The sequence below is a fragment of the Copidosoma floridanum genome, unplaced genomic scaffold (genome assembly GCF_036245765.1).
Source record: "Copidosoma floridanum isolate Cflo_tuat_1 unplaced genomic scaffold, Cflo_Japanese_pri ptg000026l, whole genome shotgun sequence".
In the NCBI taxonomy this organism is placed as follows: domain Eukaryota; kingdom Metazoa; phylum Arthropoda; class Insecta; order Hymenoptera; family Encyrtidae; genus Copidosoma; species Copidosoma floridanum.
The window spans coordinates 10,830,198-10,851,878 of NW_028321903.1; the positions used below are offsets into that span (position 1 = coordinate 10,830,198).

Here is a 21,681-nt window from a genome sequence, read left to right on the forward strand (position 1 = left end):
ATTTCGTAACCCAAATCTCTTTAACCCAAGTCATAGGGAAAGTGAGTTGATAATTTGAAAATTGCCTACAGAATACAATTAGATTAGATCGTCTATTTCTTAAAATAAATATACTTCATTAAAAAACAAGTGTTTTTAACCATGTGATGTAGTGCACTTCAGTCTCTGTATTTTAAATAAATATCAATGTACATGTATAAACAAGTGTATTTAATCAAATTACCCAATGTGTTCGAGTTTTCTCGTTTCTCATAAGTAACAATGTTAACGACTAAGCATACGTCTCTATGCCTTTAATCAAGTACTGTACTGCGTTTGGGATCCCTAAATATTGTTTATGATATTGCTAATCAATAAAAAATTGCCTCTAGTTACGTAACGCATTGCGTTACTTCATTCGAAAAGCTAAAATTCTTTTCCAAAAATAGTGATAAGAGTTTTATTTACAAAGAAATATTAAGAAATAACATGCATTATTAGTAACTTTTTTCAGATGTATATCAATCGAAAAAATTTCAAATCCCCCGGGCTCCAGACTCTTTTTTCTTTTTTAAGGCCGCATAAGGACTTGTGGAATTAGTAAAACGAATGTGAGACACGGACGTATTTGTCAATCATTTTTTTCGTAAATCCACTTGATTTTGACTTACAATTTTTATACTGTACAGCAAAATGCTATGCCTTGTTCTTATGTATGGTTTTCGTCACCATAGTTTCTGACCCTTGCTCTCTCTCTCTCTCTTTCTCTCTCTCTCTCTCTCTCTCTCTTTCTCTCTCACTTTTTTTGAAAGATGAGATTTTGATAGTGACCAACGTTTTGAGGCCCTTTATATGTTGATGCAGAAAAATAATAGCAGGTTGATTAAGATGTCTGCCCAAACGAATCGTTGTATGGATGAACTTCGAGTCTTCGAGTCCATGAGCCAAAGACTAAGATACCTGGTATACACGTCAATACTGTCTAGGGATTTTAGCCCATATTATTAAAAATATTGACGCTCTTTAACCTCCTAAATTTTAAAGATGACTTGCTTGAAGTTCGTAATTTCTTACCTAAAATTGAAAGGAGTGCCTCAGAAGGGAACGTATCGCTTGGTACTGATAACGGCGGATATGGGCCTCAGTCGGCTTTTTCTACATTTGCGGTTGCCTTAAAGTCTGTTTATATCTGTAACCACGTCCTTCAAGCGGCAAGAAAGTATGGTGTGCTGAAGTATGTTGACCTGGTACCAGAGTCCAAGTAAGAATCGGCAGTGAAGTTTTTCGAGTGACTACTTGATAATTGGCCCGGCAAGGGATGCGGGGTATCAGTTTGTTTGGGTACGTAAGGATACAATTTTTGTTTGGAAAGATCAGCAATGTCAAAAGCTTATGATATGCTCTGAGCTTGACTTCCGCAAGTTGATTTGACTACCATGCGAACGTGCTTCCAGAATCGATAACAATGGGGAAGGATTAATCTATGTTGCACACCTTAAAGCCTATTCAGTAAAGGATCATTATTATAATACTAGTGAGTTTATTATTCATCATAGGATTCATATCTTATGTGCCACTGAGACTTGGTTTACTTCCACGCGATCTTAGTCCACATAGGATATTGCTGGATACACTGTGGTACACAATGACTATGATGTAATCTCTAAAACAGGTAAGAGGAAATATTTGCAGAAAGGTGGAGTTGCTTGCTGTGTTTAAATTGACCTTAAATTTAAAGTTGTTGATTCTTCACTGAAGAAAGATATAAATGAGACTGAATTTACTATTATAGGATTATGTCCTAAATCTGGGAAAAATACCGTTGGCATGTGTTTATAATAGTCTGAAGGGTAGATTCTGACTCGATTTTTTGAATCGTTTTAGCACTTTACCTTTTCATGCTCTAGGTGTATTACAGTGGGTGATCTTAATTCTGATCTTCTCACCCAGGATAATTATTCTAAGGACCTTTACTATTTGATCTCTGAATATGCTTGTTATCTTGTACCATTCAAACCAATCCATAATAGGAACACGGCCCATACTTGGCTAGATGTTTCTATAGTCAATTCGATAAGATTAATAAAACTATGGCGTTGCATCAATCGTTGGTTCTTCTTATTAGTGGGCATAATTACATTTACATTGACTATGAGTTGCATTTCTTGACCCATAAGGCACCTATTGTCTGATCAAAAGACTTTCCAAATTTTTCTCCCGAGGATTCGATCTCTCGTCGTGACTAACTACAGCTTCAGTCTAAAAGTTTATACGCTACAAATTTAGAATCTTCAATCTCAATTTTTAATTATTTATTGACTAATTTACTTGATATACATGCCCTTTATGTAGCTAGATCTTTTTGCAGAACACCTGCACCCTGGATTAGCGATAACTTGCAGGCATTATGTAGGCGAGGTGACCGACTGTATCACAGGGCTAGGTTTCAAATGGGATAAATAAATTGGCTGAGTATAAAGGATTGCGCAGAGAAATTACATTGCAAAGAAGGCTTGCACGTAATCACTATTTGATAAAGCAGTTAGATGGTATAACCAACCAATCGAAGTACTGGCGCTTACTCGGGCGTTTTGGGATAGCAGCGAGTAGGCCCTGTCCTTCTTGAATGAGCCTATCAGCTGATGACCTGGTCGGTACTGTGCATCTGTGATGTGTGCATCTTCAAACTGCTTGATACCTCATTTTGGTGAAGTTATTGCCAAGGTTATTGATTACTTGATAACACGTCAGATGTCAGATTTTCTTGAGGATCGCTGCCTACTCTCTACGTTACAATTAGGGTTTAGACATGGTTATAGCACCCAGTCTGCTTTGTTGAAAATGACTGACAATGTGCTTATTACTCTAGAAGTATACTTTGACTTTCGCAGAGCCTTTGATTGCATTACTCACAAAACTCTGTTACGTGTACTTGGCGAATCCAGATTCTTGAGTGATGTGGTGCGTTGGGTCCATTCTTACATTAGTGATCGTTTATTGTCAGTGTTGAATTTTAATGCTTCTTTAACAAATAGATTGCCAAGTACCTTAAGTGTACCACAGGGATCTTCTTTGGGGCCTATACTTTTTTTTGATTTTCATAAATTTCGTTCTATTAGTATTGCGTCTTAGTAAGGCTATGTTATTTGCGGATGATTTGAAAATATACATCCAGTGTGCATCCTCAGAGTTAGGTCGTAATACTGACTTATTGGCATGTAACATGACAGTGGTGACTGATTTTTCAGGAGATTGGGGACTGCCTTTGAACGATGGCAAGCTTGTTGTGGTCCTACACGCGGTGATCCAGCAGCACATGCGACTAGATAGAGCCTCATTGCCACCAATTATAATGGGTGATACAGTAGTTCCTTTATCAGAGATAAGTAGAGAGATTGCTAATGCCAATGCTATTGTGTGAGACAACTTTTTTCCACTGGTCGGGGCAACCTACCACGGCCAGCCGTTGAACCAAGGCGCACATTTTTCGAGAGTGCGAGGCTCGCATCAAAGAGCGTGCGCCTACAAGAAGAGAAGTGGATTTACGTGGAAATAAGCATATAGGTGCCCATTTTGACGACACGTAGAAGGGGTACACTGAATGTGTACCTACGAGGAGAGGAACGGAAATTTCGACTATAGCTATATAGCTAAGAGCGCATAGCCAAAGCAAGCGATGACACGAATTTTTCTCTTTTCACTGCAACTGAGTATGTGCTATGTATATTTAACTGACTCTTGCTCTCTCCCTCTTGCTTGAATGTTATCTATCTTACTTTCAATTAAATCGTGGAACTAAATGCTCATAATTATATTCTCAGAATTTGATACCAAAACATTTTAAAAACTTTTTTCGTACGTTAATACTTATTTTTTAATCCAGTAGTATTTTGAAAAAATGTTCAGCTATTTTTTTTAGGATAGCAATTCAGCTATAACTATTGGTTTATTATTTTTCCTCATCATAATTGTAATGAACTGTAGGACAAGCTCTCAATTTAATAAATAATTAAACATTTTTTGGAGAAATTTGTTACTAACATCAGTCAAGCACAAATATATATTTCTGTATTAACAACACAAATAAAGCGTATTTTCAGTAGAAATATAAAATAATTTTTTTCAAGTACGAAGCAATAAATAAAATCGCAGATATTTTCTATTAACACATGATACACTCGGCACGTTTAAGATTATTCCACAGTTCCTTTGCCGTCCTTATTCTATTAGTGTGCATGAAGAGTAATGGATTGTTTTGCCAAGGTTAGTTTTGCCATGGCCTTCTTGACTTTCTTGGCAACCATAACGATTTGACAATACTTTGGTGTTTTGTTTGTACTTCACAAATTATCTACTTTTCTGTTGAAACGACTGAACGGTATTCACAAATTGTAGTTATTACGGCCCTTTCAGCTTATCGATGGCTAATAGCCTAGCTTTTACTGCCACTTGGCCTTGTATGTACACTCACCGTACTTTGATTCGCAAACCGCGAAGTTTGAAGTCTTAAATTTTTTTATGACAAATAAACATAAGATATGATTTTAATATTGTTCAATTCTTGTTAATATGATAATTGCTTAATGTTATATTTTTATTTTGTGGTTATGGTTGTTCCTCGTGTTTTAATATGATAAATTACTTCAAGACTTCAAACTTCGTGGTTTGCGAATCAAGGTACGGCGAGTGTACGTATCGTTCGTTTCCGCATATGAACTTTCACTTGTCCTACACCCATAACCTTCCTTGCACTGTCTTACATGCGTGCGGGCTCTACAACCTGACATTTAAGTGGTAACATGACAATAGTTGAAGTTATAAAAAAGGCTGAGCATTGGGTTATTAATTTTTAGATAACGTACAGTTAAATTGAGTGTATTTATTATTATGGTTAAAATACTGCTTATGACACAAGAAAACACGACAGCGCACAGATTGTTGCGTAGATTGTTGAACAGGCGTAGGTTAACTGACATTAGCTAAGAATGAATGCCTACATAATAAGCTAGACCATTTAACGAATGTAGAGAACTCAAATGCATTGGCACCACGAAATTTTATTCAATGTCTTGTTGTATATACAAATGTAACAATTTATGACACATTAAATCTTTAAAAATATTTTGAACAAATAAAAAGCTTGGACCGTTGCGTTGTTTATTGAAAGATACTTGTTTATTTATCAATATTGACTTTTATTGGAATTAAAAAGACTGAAGCACTTAGCTTACAATGAATTATCTTGTCACTAGAAGACGAACGCTCCCAGATTATTGGGCTTGAGACATTTGAATTAAGAGGTTTTATATGTTGTATATGATAAGCTGAATATATATCTGTAAACAGCTAAATAGCCTTACACCTATATTCTTAAGGAGAGTGAGATAGTAAGCCTCTTCTACATAATTTAAAAGGACACTTAATATGTGACACTGTCTTACAAGCCTGATTCAGTGTTTATCGTAAAACTAAGAATACTGAATGAGATAAACGTACAAAGTGTGTGTCACATTGGATATTTTCATTCTATACATCTATATTGTGCGTAAAGTAGAGATGCATAGGATATAAATAAACTGCTGTAATATTTTTCAGCTGAAACCTTAATCACTTCATGCAACGTATGAGAAAATAACCCAAATAAGTTAATATACAGGTGAACTGGGCACATATTTAATTATTATTCATAAACATTCGCATATAGCTATGCGTAGGTATGTGCAAATATATATTTTCTTTAAAAAACAGTTTTGTTCATATTCTTCTATTTAAACTTTTATCTCAAAAAGAGAAATAGTTTAAATAAAGCCTCTTCTTTGGTATATGATTAGTTTAAGCTGAGATTACGTAGTTGTATAATTCAAATGACATCCACGGGCTGTTAAAATAAACGGCTTGTAAAACATTACTATTATAATAGCTTGCTTTTTTAAAATGTTATTAGGATTACTACTAAATTCTACTATCCTTGGTAGAGACTAGAAATAAAATTTAAAATAAAAGTGACAGTATAATAACGCAATAATGTATTGATTAAGTACATTGAAAAGTTTTTTTAATAGGATAAAAATAGATGTTCTATAAAGTTGGAAAAGTTTTATGTACTAAAAAAGTTTTTCATAAGCAAGTGAAGTTATCTTGATCTATTGAGTACTTGAAACAAATCTGAATTTACTAGCCTTCCAGGCAGTGGTCTGACCAGTGGTGAAAACATCGTAAGGTTACTACACCACAAATGAATAGAAAAGTAGGATAATGAGAACGAAGTTGAAAAACATTACAGTATCTGAGAAAGGTAATAAAGAAATTGTTTAATTCCGAAGAAAAATGGCAAAAAAATTAATGGGTAATAACTAGTTAATGGAAGTTTATGTGATACTTTCATATCGCTACGTGTTAAATCGCGCTTTTTCAACACACAGTATCCAAAAAAAATGTGCAGTGAAAGTCTTAAATTTTATATCTAATAATATAATTTTACTACACATACTCTGGCAAAGTCTTAGCTGAATCCATTATTAAAACTGTATATATTAAACATTCTTAACCAATAACAATATAACATGAAGAGATACACATAACGAACATATACAAATATGTCTTCATACGTGTATGTATAGGTGTTTATATACAGTGTTACTAAAAATAACGGGCTCAATATTCCTAATCAAGCTCAGACTTACAACGAAGTTGTCGTTGCAGACGAAAAAAGACCTGCTTGAAAATCTGTCGATCTTCTTCTGCTGCTGCTGTAGCATGCGTCCGACTGTCTATGCCTTAAAACTTTAGGGTATCATCAGAATTTTGGGTAAGCATTGGTCAGTATCTGACCAGACAAAACTCTACCCTTCAACCACACTTTTTTTCTTTCTTCTTAACTGTTTCACATCCCTAAGTCACAGATGACGTGACAAATACTCCCTCGCACGGGCACAACGTGAAAACTTGGCGAGCATTTATCTTTTAGCTCTTTCATTCGCTATCCTTGTCCTTTCCTACACTTTGTGTTTGTGTCACCAATAGTTTACCCTGCACTTATTTTTATTTCACTGCCAAGGGCTACTACCAACTAGAGTGAAATCGAAACAAGTGTGAATCTAGCTGAGGGTTACGAGGCTACGCTTTATCTCAGGTGCATTGACAGACAGATGGACGAAAGGGGTAAAAGGACTTTGACTGCTGTAAAATCGCAAACCTGACTGACTAAACAACAATGAAGTCAACAACTTATGTTACAGAGAGTTGGCTTAAATTTGTCGAAATTTGGCAAGTCTTAGGTCGCGCATATTTTTAGACCTACCACTCAAGTGCGTCTGTCTCTCTCTCTCTCTCTCTCTCTCTCTCTCTCTCTCTCTATCTCTGTCTATCTGTTTTGGCTGTTTTTTTGTTAGCCTCTTAAGATGGCCTGAATTTTCTACTACTTTGATTTTCTATCCGTGGTAATACGCAACTTTAAAATCTTCTTTTTTATTAAGGGTGCGAGAACCTTTCTGTACAGAACCTGAGGTACATAATTTAAAAGATTACCTGACACTCACGATCTCTGTCGTATGAATACGCGGTGTTTCAATGGTTATAAGTTCAAAAATCTCTACGACTAAGTATTGTTAATTCAAAATGACGTCGGTCTAAGAAGTGTTTGCTGTGTTGAAGAACTGTTAATAACAACCAGTTGTAAGACCATAAAAGTAGCTAAGCGATATTTTACAACGCGGAAAGGTTTATTTTTCTTGGCAGCTCGATGTACTAACTAAATATTTTATAAACGTCAGATATTCACACAGCTCTTTGAGACCAAAGATTTTTCTGGATTGCTTTTATTCATGCTCAACATGTAGGCTTATTTAGTGTTACTACCTAGATGGTAACGTTAAATGTGGATTACTTAGCTGTTCAGACAAGTAGTTTATAGCAATTACACTAAATCATTTTACTTATTGAAATAATAGTAAAATAATTAAGAGCTACATTATTCCATGCTTGATATGTTCTTATGTTTATAATAAGACTGCATTGACATATTTCTTTATCGGTAATTGAGTGTATGGAAGATCTATTAGAGATTTTTGATTAAAAATATTTACGTTGCTATTGAAGGCAAATGAAAAACTTAAAGAAATCGACAGTTTTTGTATCTCATTATTTAAAAACTTTATTTCAAATTTAATTTCAGTTTGTTGGAAAGTTTTGTTAAAAGTTATTGCTAAAGTTATGAGAAAATCTCGATCTCAATAATTTTGGTGTGCTTCTGGACCAAGTAATCGTTTTAAAAATTTTTAAGGTTTAATTAAAGCTGCTCTAAATAAGCCTTAATTTTTAACCCTGGTTAAATCACAAATGTTCATCTAACTAAAACTTACGGTGAGTAAAGGCTTAAACATCAGAAGATAACATTTCTGTCGATTTTTGGTACGATTATTTAAACTCATTCTAACCTATTTTTTATCTCATCTTGATTTTTTTTTTTTAACCGTTATTTCCGTTTTTCACCTGCATACAGGTTAATGAAATCCAATATGCTGATGCATCGATACAAATGCCTTCTGATTTACATTTGAACGTAGATTGTACGTGGTAAACAAATCTTTGCTAGTTTTTGAACAACGCTTAAACTTATACTCAACTCAAATAATTATTCAAGCCTATTAGAGTACTTCCACTTAAAATCTAATAAAGTTAAAAATAATAATTACTTCCAAAATTACAGCTACTTTAAGAATCGCACCAAAAATCGTCAAGAATGAGATTTTTTGTATATTCATTAGTATATTGTTACAAAACTTATATCTTCCACAAACTGAAATTTATTGGACAGTTTATTAAAAATTCGTTGATTTAAGCTCATATAAAGTTATATACACATTAATGTGGTCAAGAACTATGGTCGTTTTAAGGTGGCTCCTCACCCCTATACAGCACGTATTTATAATATTTTATTAAAATGTTTATTGAAAGTTATAACAAGTGTCATTTAGCCTGACAATATTATAGCTAGTGCTAAACATCATGCGATTTTTTTCATAAAATTTTGTTAATAAATTTCTGAGATACAAAAACTTGGAAAAAATTCAACAAATTACTGTAATCTTTTTTTAATTTACATCTAATATTTAATTTTTTGGGCTCATTCTCTTCCTTGAACAAAATTATTGGGAGTTACCACTGACAAAATTGCAATAACTTAAATAGGTTTTCCATAAATTTAATTTGTTTACTTATTCTTCGTATTCTCATATAAACAACTGAACTTTGTGGGAAACCTATCCAAGTTATTGCCATTTTGTCCGTGGTGACTCCCGATAAATTTGTTCTAGGAAGAGAATGAGCGCAAAAAATTAAATATTATAGATGTAAATTGAAAAAGATTACAGTAATTTGTTGAATTTTTTCCAAGTTTCGGTATCTAAGAAATTTATCAACAAAATTTTATGAAAAAAATCGCACAACGTTTAGCACTAGCTATAATATTGTCAGACTAACTGACACTTGTTATAACTTTCAGTAAAAATTTTAATAAAATATTCCAAATACGTGCTGTATAACGGTGAGGAGCCACCTTAAGTGACATTTTCGGAAATCGATCAGAACGGCATTTTCAGTTTGAAGCCTTAATGTGAGGGCTTCTATCACACATTGTGTTTTCTGTAGAATCTTTCTGAAATTTTAACTGAACATTTGTAATGATATAGGAAAGTTAGATTTAAAATTTAAGACCGTTTTACGTACCCGTTCTTTAATTATCAAATATTAAAAATACTTCATATTAACACGCAACCTTATGAAGGAGTCTCATTAAAATGTAATTTAGAAAAAAATGGTCCGTAGAACTCGTCCAATTTTTTTTCATGACGTAGTACCGTAAAATTAATACTAGATACTAAAAATGTGTTAGTTGGGGCGTCACATTATAATACTTGAAAAAATATTTTTTATAACTTTTTTTTCTATTTAATTGTACTACAAAAGTATTAAATAAAAACATCTTACTGGCAACTTTTATCACAAAAAACGTTCCTTGGGTTCTTTTAAATATACAGCTGAAGACTATGAATAAGCTATTATATTTTTGTTAACACAATAAATTTTTTCGTAGTTATTCTTAATTAGTACATTATCAACGATACATCTTATCAATAGATTCTGAGAGTTAAATGTTTTATGTATGTAGTATTATCGTATAGTCTTATCATTATGCTTTGGTCATTACATACTGTATACACGTATTAACACTTATATGCGTAAATTGTATAACTTTTAAAAGAAACAGAAAATTTAGCGTATAAATCCGTGTATAATAAAAAAAGGTTTAAATCATGTTATCGCTCCATTTTTTTTAATTTTGTTTTTTAGATCAGTGGCTGGTCACTTTCTCCATTTGAGAGATAAAATTGAGGATCTTTTCCTTTGGAAAAAACCAAAGATTATGTTTAGGAGTCCCATTTCATTAATAAATAAAACCAAACCATAAGTGTTAGAGGTTTACTTGATTCAGGCTTTAAATATTGGCATAAGTTCTTACTTGAAGGTGATATACTACACGATTATAATGAAGTTCCGGAAGTTCTAAAAAAAGGTCAAATTCCAGAAAAAATTATCTTAGCAGAAACATAAAGTGCGACTGCGATTCGATTATATTTATTGTATTGAAAAAAAAAAAATTTCTCAGGTGGTCAAGCATCAATATATGACGGTTATTTATCAGATACAATTCATCACAGATTCATTGCAAACATATTTTCATTCATTTTCGTGTCTGACTTCTTCACTTTGAACTACACTGATATACAATTCAATTTTATTCCTGTAATTGTCACTTATAAAATTTGTAATAACTCAATAAGATTCTAAAACTTCTTTCAATGAGAATTAGATTTTGATGCACACACAACTGTGTTACACAAAATAAGATTATTGACGACGATCTAGCAAAGCTTTATCCATTATTACTGAGTACAACATGGCCACTTGTAGCACCTAAAATTTCAGATTTGTAACAAATCCCATACATCAGAGGTACAATAATTTTTTGAAAAACACGATTCACACCAATAAAATCCTCATAGAAGCAGGTATGTTATTTTACTGCAGTTTTTTAAATCGTAGCATTAATCTAATTTAGCGTTATGAGTACGTAATTTTATACATGATTGTCAATTTTCCTAGGTACTTATAATGAGATCTTAGATTTATTGCTGTTGTCCCTATGCATGGCTATTCTAAAAAAAGTAAATAACGGGGAAATTCCTAAAAACAAACTTAGTAAAGTTTTATTTTGCATGTTGAGGTGAGATCAAATTTATATAGGACTATTGTAAATCATTATTCAAGGAAAACAGCGAATGATATTTAGTTGAATATTATTACAGAAAATAGTGAAAAAAATGATTAACAACAACTATTCAAAGACTTTAGAGCAGAAAACCTGTATTTAGTCTTGCCGTACCCTATACTTTGTGGTCTGGTTAGTAATATTTCAGGAATTTGTGTTGTTATAATTGGTGAGAAATTTTTACAAAAGTCATACTAAGACTGTTAAAGTAATATATTAACCTTTGACAACTCTGCGTACTTAGCCTGCTTTGTGTGATTACGTATATTCAGTGATACAAACTGTCATGTAGAAAATAGAAAAACCTTTTAAAAGTTCTTCAGCTATTTTAACGTTAAAGAATAACATTGAACAAATGTAATTTTACTGTCGTAAAGTCGAGTATACGTGAAAGGTTTTTCTTTTCAAGCATTTGTCATAAGTCTTCCTCTTTTTTAATTAAATTTATTTATCATGAAGAAAGAAATTATTTTTAAATACATCTTTACTTTTGTTCTTTAACTCTATGGCAATCTTAGTTACCCACTATAACTTGTACAAGAAGTTCCCTGTTAAATAGTTTCGGTACAACATGATAAAACCTGATATAAATTTCTTTTAGTATACCGGACATAAAATTGCGAGGTATAATATTTTATCAGTAAATTTCTTGTCTTTTCAATGTATCGGTGTATATGATGTAAAAATATTTACCATGATTCGGAACGAAATATACCTATATGTGGATAACAAGTACATATGGTAATTTACAAAATAGTTGTACATATTATTTTATATAGGTTATTTTCTGATGGTTGCGTATGGCGAACTTTGATGTTTATTTACAATTTTTCGACTTGTTTGTATTACCCGTCCAGAATTAAATATCCCTATTTTATGACGCAAACTGTATGACATAGGTTTTTCTTGATACACTTCTGATAAGTTTGTATAAGAAAATTCTTTATACATTTGTATCATGTCTTACAAGCAAATAACTATGCATAAACTATATAGGATCATATACATTTAACTTCATGTATATTATTTTTTTCTTAGTATTTTGATGTATTCTCGGTATGTAAGGTCTTATAAAATATGTCAGGTGCAAATACACACATAAATTCTTATAATTTTAGTCTTTAAAAAGTGTCATATGATGTTATTAAATGATTTTCATCTAATTTCTACTGGTTTGGTATTCAATGCGGATATTAAACGAACAACTATATGTGATATACACGTTCCGACGTGTGCTTCAATGTAACGGAGTCACAAGATATCGATGAATTCCCGCGTGACGTAGGTACATTTAGATCAGTTAAACGATTTATATCAGTTTTTCTTTATTCGAATCCAATGTTGCCATAGTTCAGCGGTAACACGTCGGATTCAAATGCCTGTGGACTCCGGTTCGATTCAAACTCACGGTCAAATTTTTCAAATTTAATTTTCAGGGTGGTAATTAATATATAGTTATGTTAGTACGTGAAAAATAATGATAATTGTTAAACTAAAATAAACCATATTACATTAATTAAATACTTAGTAATTGAGATATGATCTATATTGAGGCTCTTAAGTACGTAAAAACACATAAGATATATGTAAAGATAGTCTAGTCAAAGGCAAGCCGCGAAAAAAGGCACGTTTAATACGTTTTTTATTTTTACAAATGATTATTTTAAATTATAATAAAGTATTTTTATTTGACTAAAAATATGTTTGAATTTTAAAATAGTGTATTAATCGAATTTCCCAAAAGATTTGAGTTCTAGTCAGACATCTAAACTCATTTTTTTTTAAATATTAAATTTTCAGTCACGTATATTAATTAGCTGATCGTATAATTACAGGTAAAATATTTGAGTATGATCATGCGTGAAACATAATAAGTGCGTTATAACATCATATCACACGTATCGTAATAATTTAGTGGATCCTGATAAATAATTTGGTAATGTAATTATAATCTTATACGACATGATACGATTTTGTGTTAGCTCTATACTCTCCCTAAAAAAACTTATAAACAATTGTAAGTCGTATGTTTAAATCGGAAAAAATTTATAAATTTTACAATACTGTTTAAAACTTGTATGATCCTATAAAGTTGATATTAAATTATCCTGGGATATTCATACGAAAACACTGATCAATATATTAGGTTTTGGTGCAAAGACACACATCTATCCTGATATAATTTTTTTTTATCGTGTTTTATCGGAACCATTCAACAGAGTTATTGAACATACTGATAACTTTATCAAAATAATATTTTCACCGTCATTTCGTTTCGAGGATATTAATGTTTTAAAAAAGCATAATGTGCCAATAAATGTTACAAAAGAAATCAAGTTGTTTATGTCCCGTTACAAAAGTATTTTTTATGAAGATCTACAAAATAAATAAGATTTAAGAGTTTTAGAAATTATGGCTCAATAAAATTTGAATTGTTTACTATCAGTAAAACATTTAAAGAAACTTGGTCTGATAACTGCTCAAAAAAAAAAAAAAAAAAAATATATATATATATATATATATATATATATATATATATATATAAATATATATATACACATTTGGCTTCAAGATTCTTTTAGATGTCCTTTGCGAATACCGAATATGATAAGTGATATTGAAAATTACATTTATAAATTAATCAAAAACCGTGTGAGGGGTCCCGAGACCCCCGACAGAAGTAAAGCTGCTTTGTATGTGTAACTAAGAAAAGTCATCCGACATAAGCGCTTTCAGTAAAGTGAGCAGATACACTCATATACATGCCAAAAGACACACATGCACACACAGACACATACATGTTTTAAATATCCAACAATTTATTGGCAAACATGTAAGAGAGGATCATGTTCTGAAATAGAATGAATAATATAATCAGAAATGTACAAAATAAATTTATGAAAAATAGTATAAACTATATACACGGTCCATGCAGCACCCTGAGCAGAAATTGTATGTAGGCGATCAGTAGGGCCTACTTAGGCTGCCTCTCTAGCCTACTGAGATCCTACGTTGGCAGCATCAGGAGGCGTTTGGTAGGCCCCAAGTAGGCTGCCTCAATTGACGTAACCAAAGTACTTCTTAATTTATAAATATAAATATGTCCATATGAGAATACACATTGTATTATTCGCTCCGTACACAACGGCAAAAATTAGAACTTTGATACCCAAATCCTTTCAAAAATACATGTATTCACTGACACTAGCGACTAAGTGATGGATTTCGTACTAGTGTCGGTGATTATATGTATTATGAATGGGATTTGGCTATCGAAGTTCTAATTTTTGCCATTTGTGAACGGAGCAAATAATTAAACAAAAGTCAAGCTCCATTTTAAACGAATTATATTTAACTTTCTTATAAATTAATTTTTATGTATATGAAGGTGTCGATGGAACCTAAAAAATATCACTCACTGTTGATTATTTATTAATTCACAATATGTGTATATGGTTTGTGTGAGTTCAACCTCAAGGACTTTTAAATAACAATTATTGACAATAAATCTTGATTATAATGAAGAAATAAATACAAATTAACTGCTCTCACTGCAGTTCACTTTTTTTGATACGAAAACATATTGACGTAATTGAATGACAGATGAACTTGACTTGACAATTAACAGACAGCTGAAATACAGTGTACAAACTTTTGCAAGTAAAAATTTAGTAATGTAAGTACGGTTTTTAAATAATTTCTATCGCAATTTCTTGAAGCAATATAATCGTTTCTAAAACCGGTACTTTGAGAAACTTTGTTTGGTTGACAACAAGTTTAAAAGTCGACTGATTAAATGAGTTTTATGTTTATAAAAATACTTATTATTTGTTTAAATAAAAATAAATATAAACACTCGTAACTTATGTACCTATATGTAATTTAAAGCTATAATTTTTACTGTAACTATAGCTGATATAACTATATGTACAATTTGTAAGGTAAGATAAAGGTAGGTTATGTAGGCTGCCTAATGAGTACCTTACGCACACCTCCTGACGCGCTTACAAGTGCCCTCAGTAGGCTGCCTAAGTAGGGCCCCACGAACTAGAGAGGCAACCAACTTTTGTTTAAGCTCAGGTACGTGTATAAGTAAATACTATTACGACGTTGTATACGAAGTGGACAAAAGATCAGAGAGGCCTTGGAGATGGCAAAACTCGACCGCTTCCAAACTTATACGACCAACTCCGAATATAGTAGCAGCGTAGCAGCAGCAGCTTAACAGATATATACAGTGAGAGATTAGTGGAACGCCCTCTGTCCTTCAGGTGTTGCAGCTGAGCTACCACGTACGTTGGGACGAGAGACGACCCAGAGTGGGACGCCGGGCACTCCACTCTTGCAGCACAAGCAATGTGCCACAAGTATGGTGCTATTAACGTGCTATTTATGAGTTCATTCGATGTACCCACAGTAGCTTGCCTGCCGAGCGTCGAGTAGAATATATTATAATGTACTCGACGCGCATGTGTGTATGTAACGTGCATGTGTGCATACGTATATAGATGTATATATGTATATTATTGAATGCGTTTGTATGTATGCACGTTTATAAATCGTGTCGCTTTAAAATATATTAAAAATAATACGGTATGTTTTAAGATTGATCAATTTATTCGAGGAGTAACATATTCTGTATTGTTATTTGCCACTTATTTCGTTATTGTAAATGACACTGGTAACTTATACATTATAATAATTTTTAATATAGTTTTATGTAAAGTAAATATCATAAAAATTAAAAATGAATACTTATTTTTTATAATAGTTTATTGGAACAAAAATTTTTATTTTACAGTTTGGAGAGATAATTTTTTTGCTATAAAATACAGTTATAGGGTTAATATGTAAAAAAGTTTTTAGAAATAATATAAAACATTTTGAATTTTCGTTACTTTAAAAATCATTTTTGTGTCAGAGTAACGCACAGGTAGCACCTATGCAAAGAAGAGTATATATAGGTATGTCCAGTATTGATGTGCTATGTATCATATACATACATTATTATCTATAAGATACAAGTAACTTATCTAATAGATAGTATAAATAGCTTATGTCGTGGACATATACTGTACCACGAACCGGAACAGACCATGCACTAGATACCGGGACAACTGCTGTACTGTATAGATAGTACTGCTGCTGTACTACGGTGGTCCGCCTAGCGTTCAAAGTGGCTCGCCAGCTGTCCCACTGCCTGGGTCGGTAGGCGTACGTTACATTAGTACTCTATCTGACCGTGCGAGGACAGAGGGCGTTCCACTAATCTCTGAGTGTATATAACACGTTCTGCTACTGCAGCAACTGAGTGGAGTGGGGGAAGCATGTCAAACTGTCAATTTTTCCCAGTTCACTTCCGGCCCCAAAACGTCGTAAAAGAAGGTTTGCTGCAGAAAAGAATTTTTTGTAATATTTAACAGGATTTAAAGAAAATTATGAATTACAAAATTTGCCAATAAATTTAAAAATAATATAGTTTTACAGTTGTATATTTATCATAATGACATAGAGGTAGGTATTTGATGGGTCAGTTTCAGTTGAGGACAAACAAAGCGTACAAATGCTAACGTATTTTAAGATTCAATAAAGGAACTTAGCTATTTACAATTAGAAGGTATAGAAGTTATTATTAACGGGATGAAAAAAATATAAAAAATTTCAATTTATTTTAATACTAGGTGATAATGATTAAATGGCGTACTTGGTTTCATGGAATCATTTAAAGCTTACTTATTTTATTGTTTCTGTAAAGGTACAAACAAAGAAGCTGCTTAGTTAACAGTTGAAGATGCGACAAAATTAAGAAATGAAGCAAAAGTTAGGAAAGATCTTAACAAAAATAACTTATCTAATACTGGAGTAAAAGAGCGGTGTGTGCTTCATGACGTGATTGACTTTCACATCGAAGATAATCTTAGCATTGACACAATGCACGATTATTTGGAGGGTGTATGTAAGTATGTGATTCGAGCTATTTTTTGTAAACACACATTTGATCAGAAAATTAATTCACTGAACACAAAAATCAAAATATTCAACTGTGGCAATTGTATGAACAAGCCTATAATTACAAGCGTGAATAGGTTGAAAGAAAAATTAAATCTGGAAATGTCTTCTGCAGAAATGCTTAATCTTGTACATTTTTAGGGTTCATTTGAGGTGATATTGTTCCAAAAGATAATGAGTAATGGGACATGTACAAAGTGTTTTAAATAATAATTAATATCCTTCTTTCTTCACTAATCATACCATCAAATTGTTAAGCGTTAAAAGAGCCTCTAAGGCAATTAAATAGTAGTTGAAGAGAGCTTGTTGGTCCTCTTAAACTAAATTCTCACATTATCACCCATTATCCATGAATTTTAGAAGAACTTGGCCATTGCATACTTTACTGGACAATGAGACTCAAATCATTTAATTAAAGAATTTATGATAATGGTTGTTCAACTAGTAGAAAATAGTACATTACATGACAATGAATGAGACTCGATGATAAACTCCCAGCGATAAAGTTGTCTCCCAAGGGGGGCAAACCACCGAAGCAGATTATTGAGTGACGTCCCGTGTAATGTATACTATTGTTCTTACTAATGGTTCGGCCAAAAATTCGTGGTTCATTCGCTATCAGAAAACAGTTAACTTCAGTGGTAATAGGTTATGTTTAGGGCAAAAGTAAAAGGCCTGTATCATCCGCTAATTTCAACGACCTGAGTAAAGCGAGGACTGTTGGCTAGCAAATGTTAAGAGGCCTGAAAAGTAAAAGAAGTCCGTCAGGACAACTTAATTTTATTAAAAATCTCTTAAATTTTATTAGGTACAACATGATATCTTATACATTTTATTATTTGATATATATTTTTACATATTAACAGCATTCCAACAGTAATACGATAACATAATCATTTTTTAGATTCCTGGGTATGGGTTGCTGCAAAAGTCACATGTTTGATTTTTATAAGATTTTCCAACAGTCATTGACTCATTGTGTTTGTTCTGAGATTGGGAATAGAACTTATCACGTGGCATATTGCCGAAAGATATTACATGCATTACACGACAAAATGATGGTCATACTCGAGTTGGACACGTACTCTATGTAGAAATTTACTCACAGCTCAGAAAAAATAAACAATCACAGCGTAGTTAAGAACTTAATACTTATGCACTGCCACTTGTTCTCTCTTTCTCTCTCTCCCTCTCTCTCTCTCTCTCTCAAGCAAGGAGAAGAAGGGTGCAGGGAGTGTTTTCTCTCAACCCCTCTACGCGATACAGATGTCGCGTCAATAGAGAAGAAACATAAGCTTTTGTCCCTATACACTGCTACCGAAACTTAAGTTTTTGGATGAGGTAGTAAAAAAATTTTTTTTCATATTAAGCTAGTTATTTTCTGATGGCTATTGAACCAAGAAATTTCGGCCAAAGCAATAAAAGAAATAGTAAACGAGTACATTCCACGAAACATCACCCAGTACACAACAACGGCGGTTAAACGACTTCAATGCCGGGAGCAGATCATCGAGTTTTGTTGCTTGTAATATAATGTACTATACTTATTAGTATAGCTACGACGCAAGTTCCTAATGTATGCCAAATTTTTAATAACATTAAATACAATGAAAAATTTACTGTAGGCCCTGTCAATGAATTTGTAACTCAAACACAAATTATGACTACTATCGAGAACTTTGTTGATAAATTATTAGCTTTCCAAAACATTCGTTTGACGGTGAAATTTACAGTAGGTAATATTATTGTTTTGGGTATGTCACAAAGTGAAGAAGAGTTTGGTACGATTTTAAAATTTTTTAAATATTTTAACGATTTTGTTTTTGGAGAAACTAGTAAAGAGACCACATTTAGCGAGAAATTTCATGCATTTATACTTGAAAAAAAAAAAGTAATACTTAGTTAAGCACTCAGAGACTTTTTACTTAGCGCCTTGTACATTACACACTCGATCAAATGGAGATTTGTTTCTTGCGTCTCCACATTAATTATTAGTACGTCATTGTGTAAGTAAAAATAAAGAAAAAAAAAAAAAAAATGGTCTACAATAAAGAATAAAAAAAATGTTTTAATTACCTTCCATACTACTTAGAGGCAGCGCTTCAATGTACTACACAAAATGTGTTACCCTATACACTTAGTTTGTAAATATTTTACAACTGTAGATGAAAGAGTGTTAATTTTACACGTGAAGTTTTGAAGACTATTTTACGTTATATATCATTAATAGAATATTATGCAAAAAAAAATCATCACAGGACTTGTTCATTTCACTTGTTTATATAATATAATATAAAATATTATTTTTGTGTATTTATAGACAATTTTTTCGTCAGTTGTAATATCTTACTAATATATAAAGCAAAGTCACTAAAACTGTTGTAATTGCTAACCACGAGAACTACTGAAATGATTTTGGTGAAATTTTGCTTACCAATTCTTGACACTTCCTAGATGGCTTTAGTAAAAATTTTTATCTTGGAAAGTTTAATAACAATAGAAATAGATAAGCTTAAAGTTTTGCAAAAAAACGCCTGCTTTTCACTTTAGTTCAGAAGGATCCGTTTGGTGACGTCGACATAAAATCGAGGCTACCTGCAACAGAACTAAATAAGTGTGGTTATAATTGGCTGGAGCTGGATATTCTTAAGTCAGAGGCGTACCTCCCTCCATCACAGTCTCCATACATAGAGAATTCGAGGGTAAGAGTCAAGCTACCCACAGCCAGCTTTTCATCATCAGCAATAATAATAGGGAATAACTAGAAATTTTACCACTGGCCCTCTTCAAAGCCATTGTAAGTATTTACGTTCCCTACTTAACCATCAATCTCATCGGTTCGTTAAAGGGCCACCTAAGTTTAAACTACCTTGCCAACAAATACATTTTCACTACCATTTCTGGAAGCGATTCGTCGACTAAAAGACTACGTTAACTAAGGACGGCCAATAATAAACCAAATCAGTCATTTACTGGCAGACGTCACGAGCGGAGTTGTTCGTCACAAAGCTGGAAACCTCAGTGACAACCTTATATTACCCTCTCAACTCGAAGCATTCAACCTGGAATCTCCGATCCTCTCCAAGATCTGCGCTAAGTGAACCTAACAGCTTTGAAGGGAAAACAAAACTTGAGTCAACGGAACAGTCTCCAACGGGCATGCATCACGAACCAATCTCCCCATCTTAGATCACCAACACAACTGAGTCTGCAAAAAAAAAGTGCTTGAGACACCAACGTCTTTGACGTTATACCAGGAGATGTTGGAAAAGATCTCTACAACTAGCTGCAAAGCTTCGGACTTTGTATTTTTTCTCCCAACCAGTCTGGGGCTTTAACAGCAGGCTGGAGAAGATCACCCCAAGGTATCCAAGCAGTCACAATTACTGTTAACATCAGTCAAGAAAGAGTTAACTTAAGAAGCTCACCGGTCATTTTTAGGAAAATCGGACGTCAAACTACCTTGCTAACAAATATATGAAAACTTAACAAAGTTGACAGCAAACAGCCCTTAGGGGTCACAAAAGTCGTAAGCATGCCAATAGTTGCAAGACGGTGAATTGGAAGGAAAACTTTAAATGTATCTAATGAATACAATTTAAGGCGTCAAGAAACTAACGCAGAAAATTTATCGAGATTAGAAGAACAACGTCAAAATCGACAAACGAAGAATCCATTATGTGAGGGATGAGATTTTCATTGTGCCCTCACAGTAATCTCTTAAATCTTTTAGTTTTTTAAATAAGTAGAAAATGTATTTTTATTTTTGTGGAAATAGAAGATGTAGAGATTAAGCTCCAGGACTTTGTTGCTCTAGTAATAAAGTTGTGATATAAGAGGAAGGAATCCTTTTTTTTAATGTACATTTTTTGGGAGTTTTAAATTTTAGTACCTTTAAAAAAATAGCTCTTTTCGTAAATTATACGGGAGAAACTGCAGATCCACGGCCCCTCATGGCCAATGATTAATTTATGGCATAAGGAACGCACGGTACTCTGCAGCATAATTATATTTTTTTTTATTTTTACAACTTATTATTAGACCAAATAAACTTTATGGATTCCGAACAAATACGTTTTTAATAAGAAGATTTTTGGTCTGAGAAGTGTCAGGAATATATGTAAAATTTGTAACTAAAAACGTTTTACGTTATATGTTAACACACTACGGTATCTCATTTAGTAGGTCACAGGCGAAGCCGAGACGGGTGGCCACTAGTGTATATATACACCACATTTCAAAAATATGAGGTCACGGCAGCACGAACGGTTAGGTGTGTGGCCGTATATATCACTGGCACCACCATGCATCCAAATTTTTGTCCCTTACTGTGATTGAATTAGCTAAAATATTGATAAATTTTT

General features: G+C 32.8%; 1 protein-coding gene across 4 annotated transcripts in view; it reads right to left on the bottom strand.

The window, feature by feature from the left end:
* ClC-a (chloride channel protein 2) overlaps nucleotides 1-21,681 on the bottom strand; it is a 546,687-nt gene that overhangs the window by 308,579 nt on the left and 216,427 nt on the right. The window contains exon 1 of one of the 4 annotated variants that reach the window (XM_089595610.1): nucleotides 6,663-6,981. The exons of the other annotated variants lie outside the window; for them this stretch is intronic. Within the exon in view, the coding sequence (XP_089451736.1) occupies nucleotides 6,663-6,737 (75 nt within the window). The 5' untranslated portion in view covers nucleotides 6,738-6,981. Of the gene's footprint in view, nucleotides 1-6,662; nucleotides 6,982-21,681 lie in introns of those variants that run through there. 4 annotated transcript variants of the gene reach the window in all.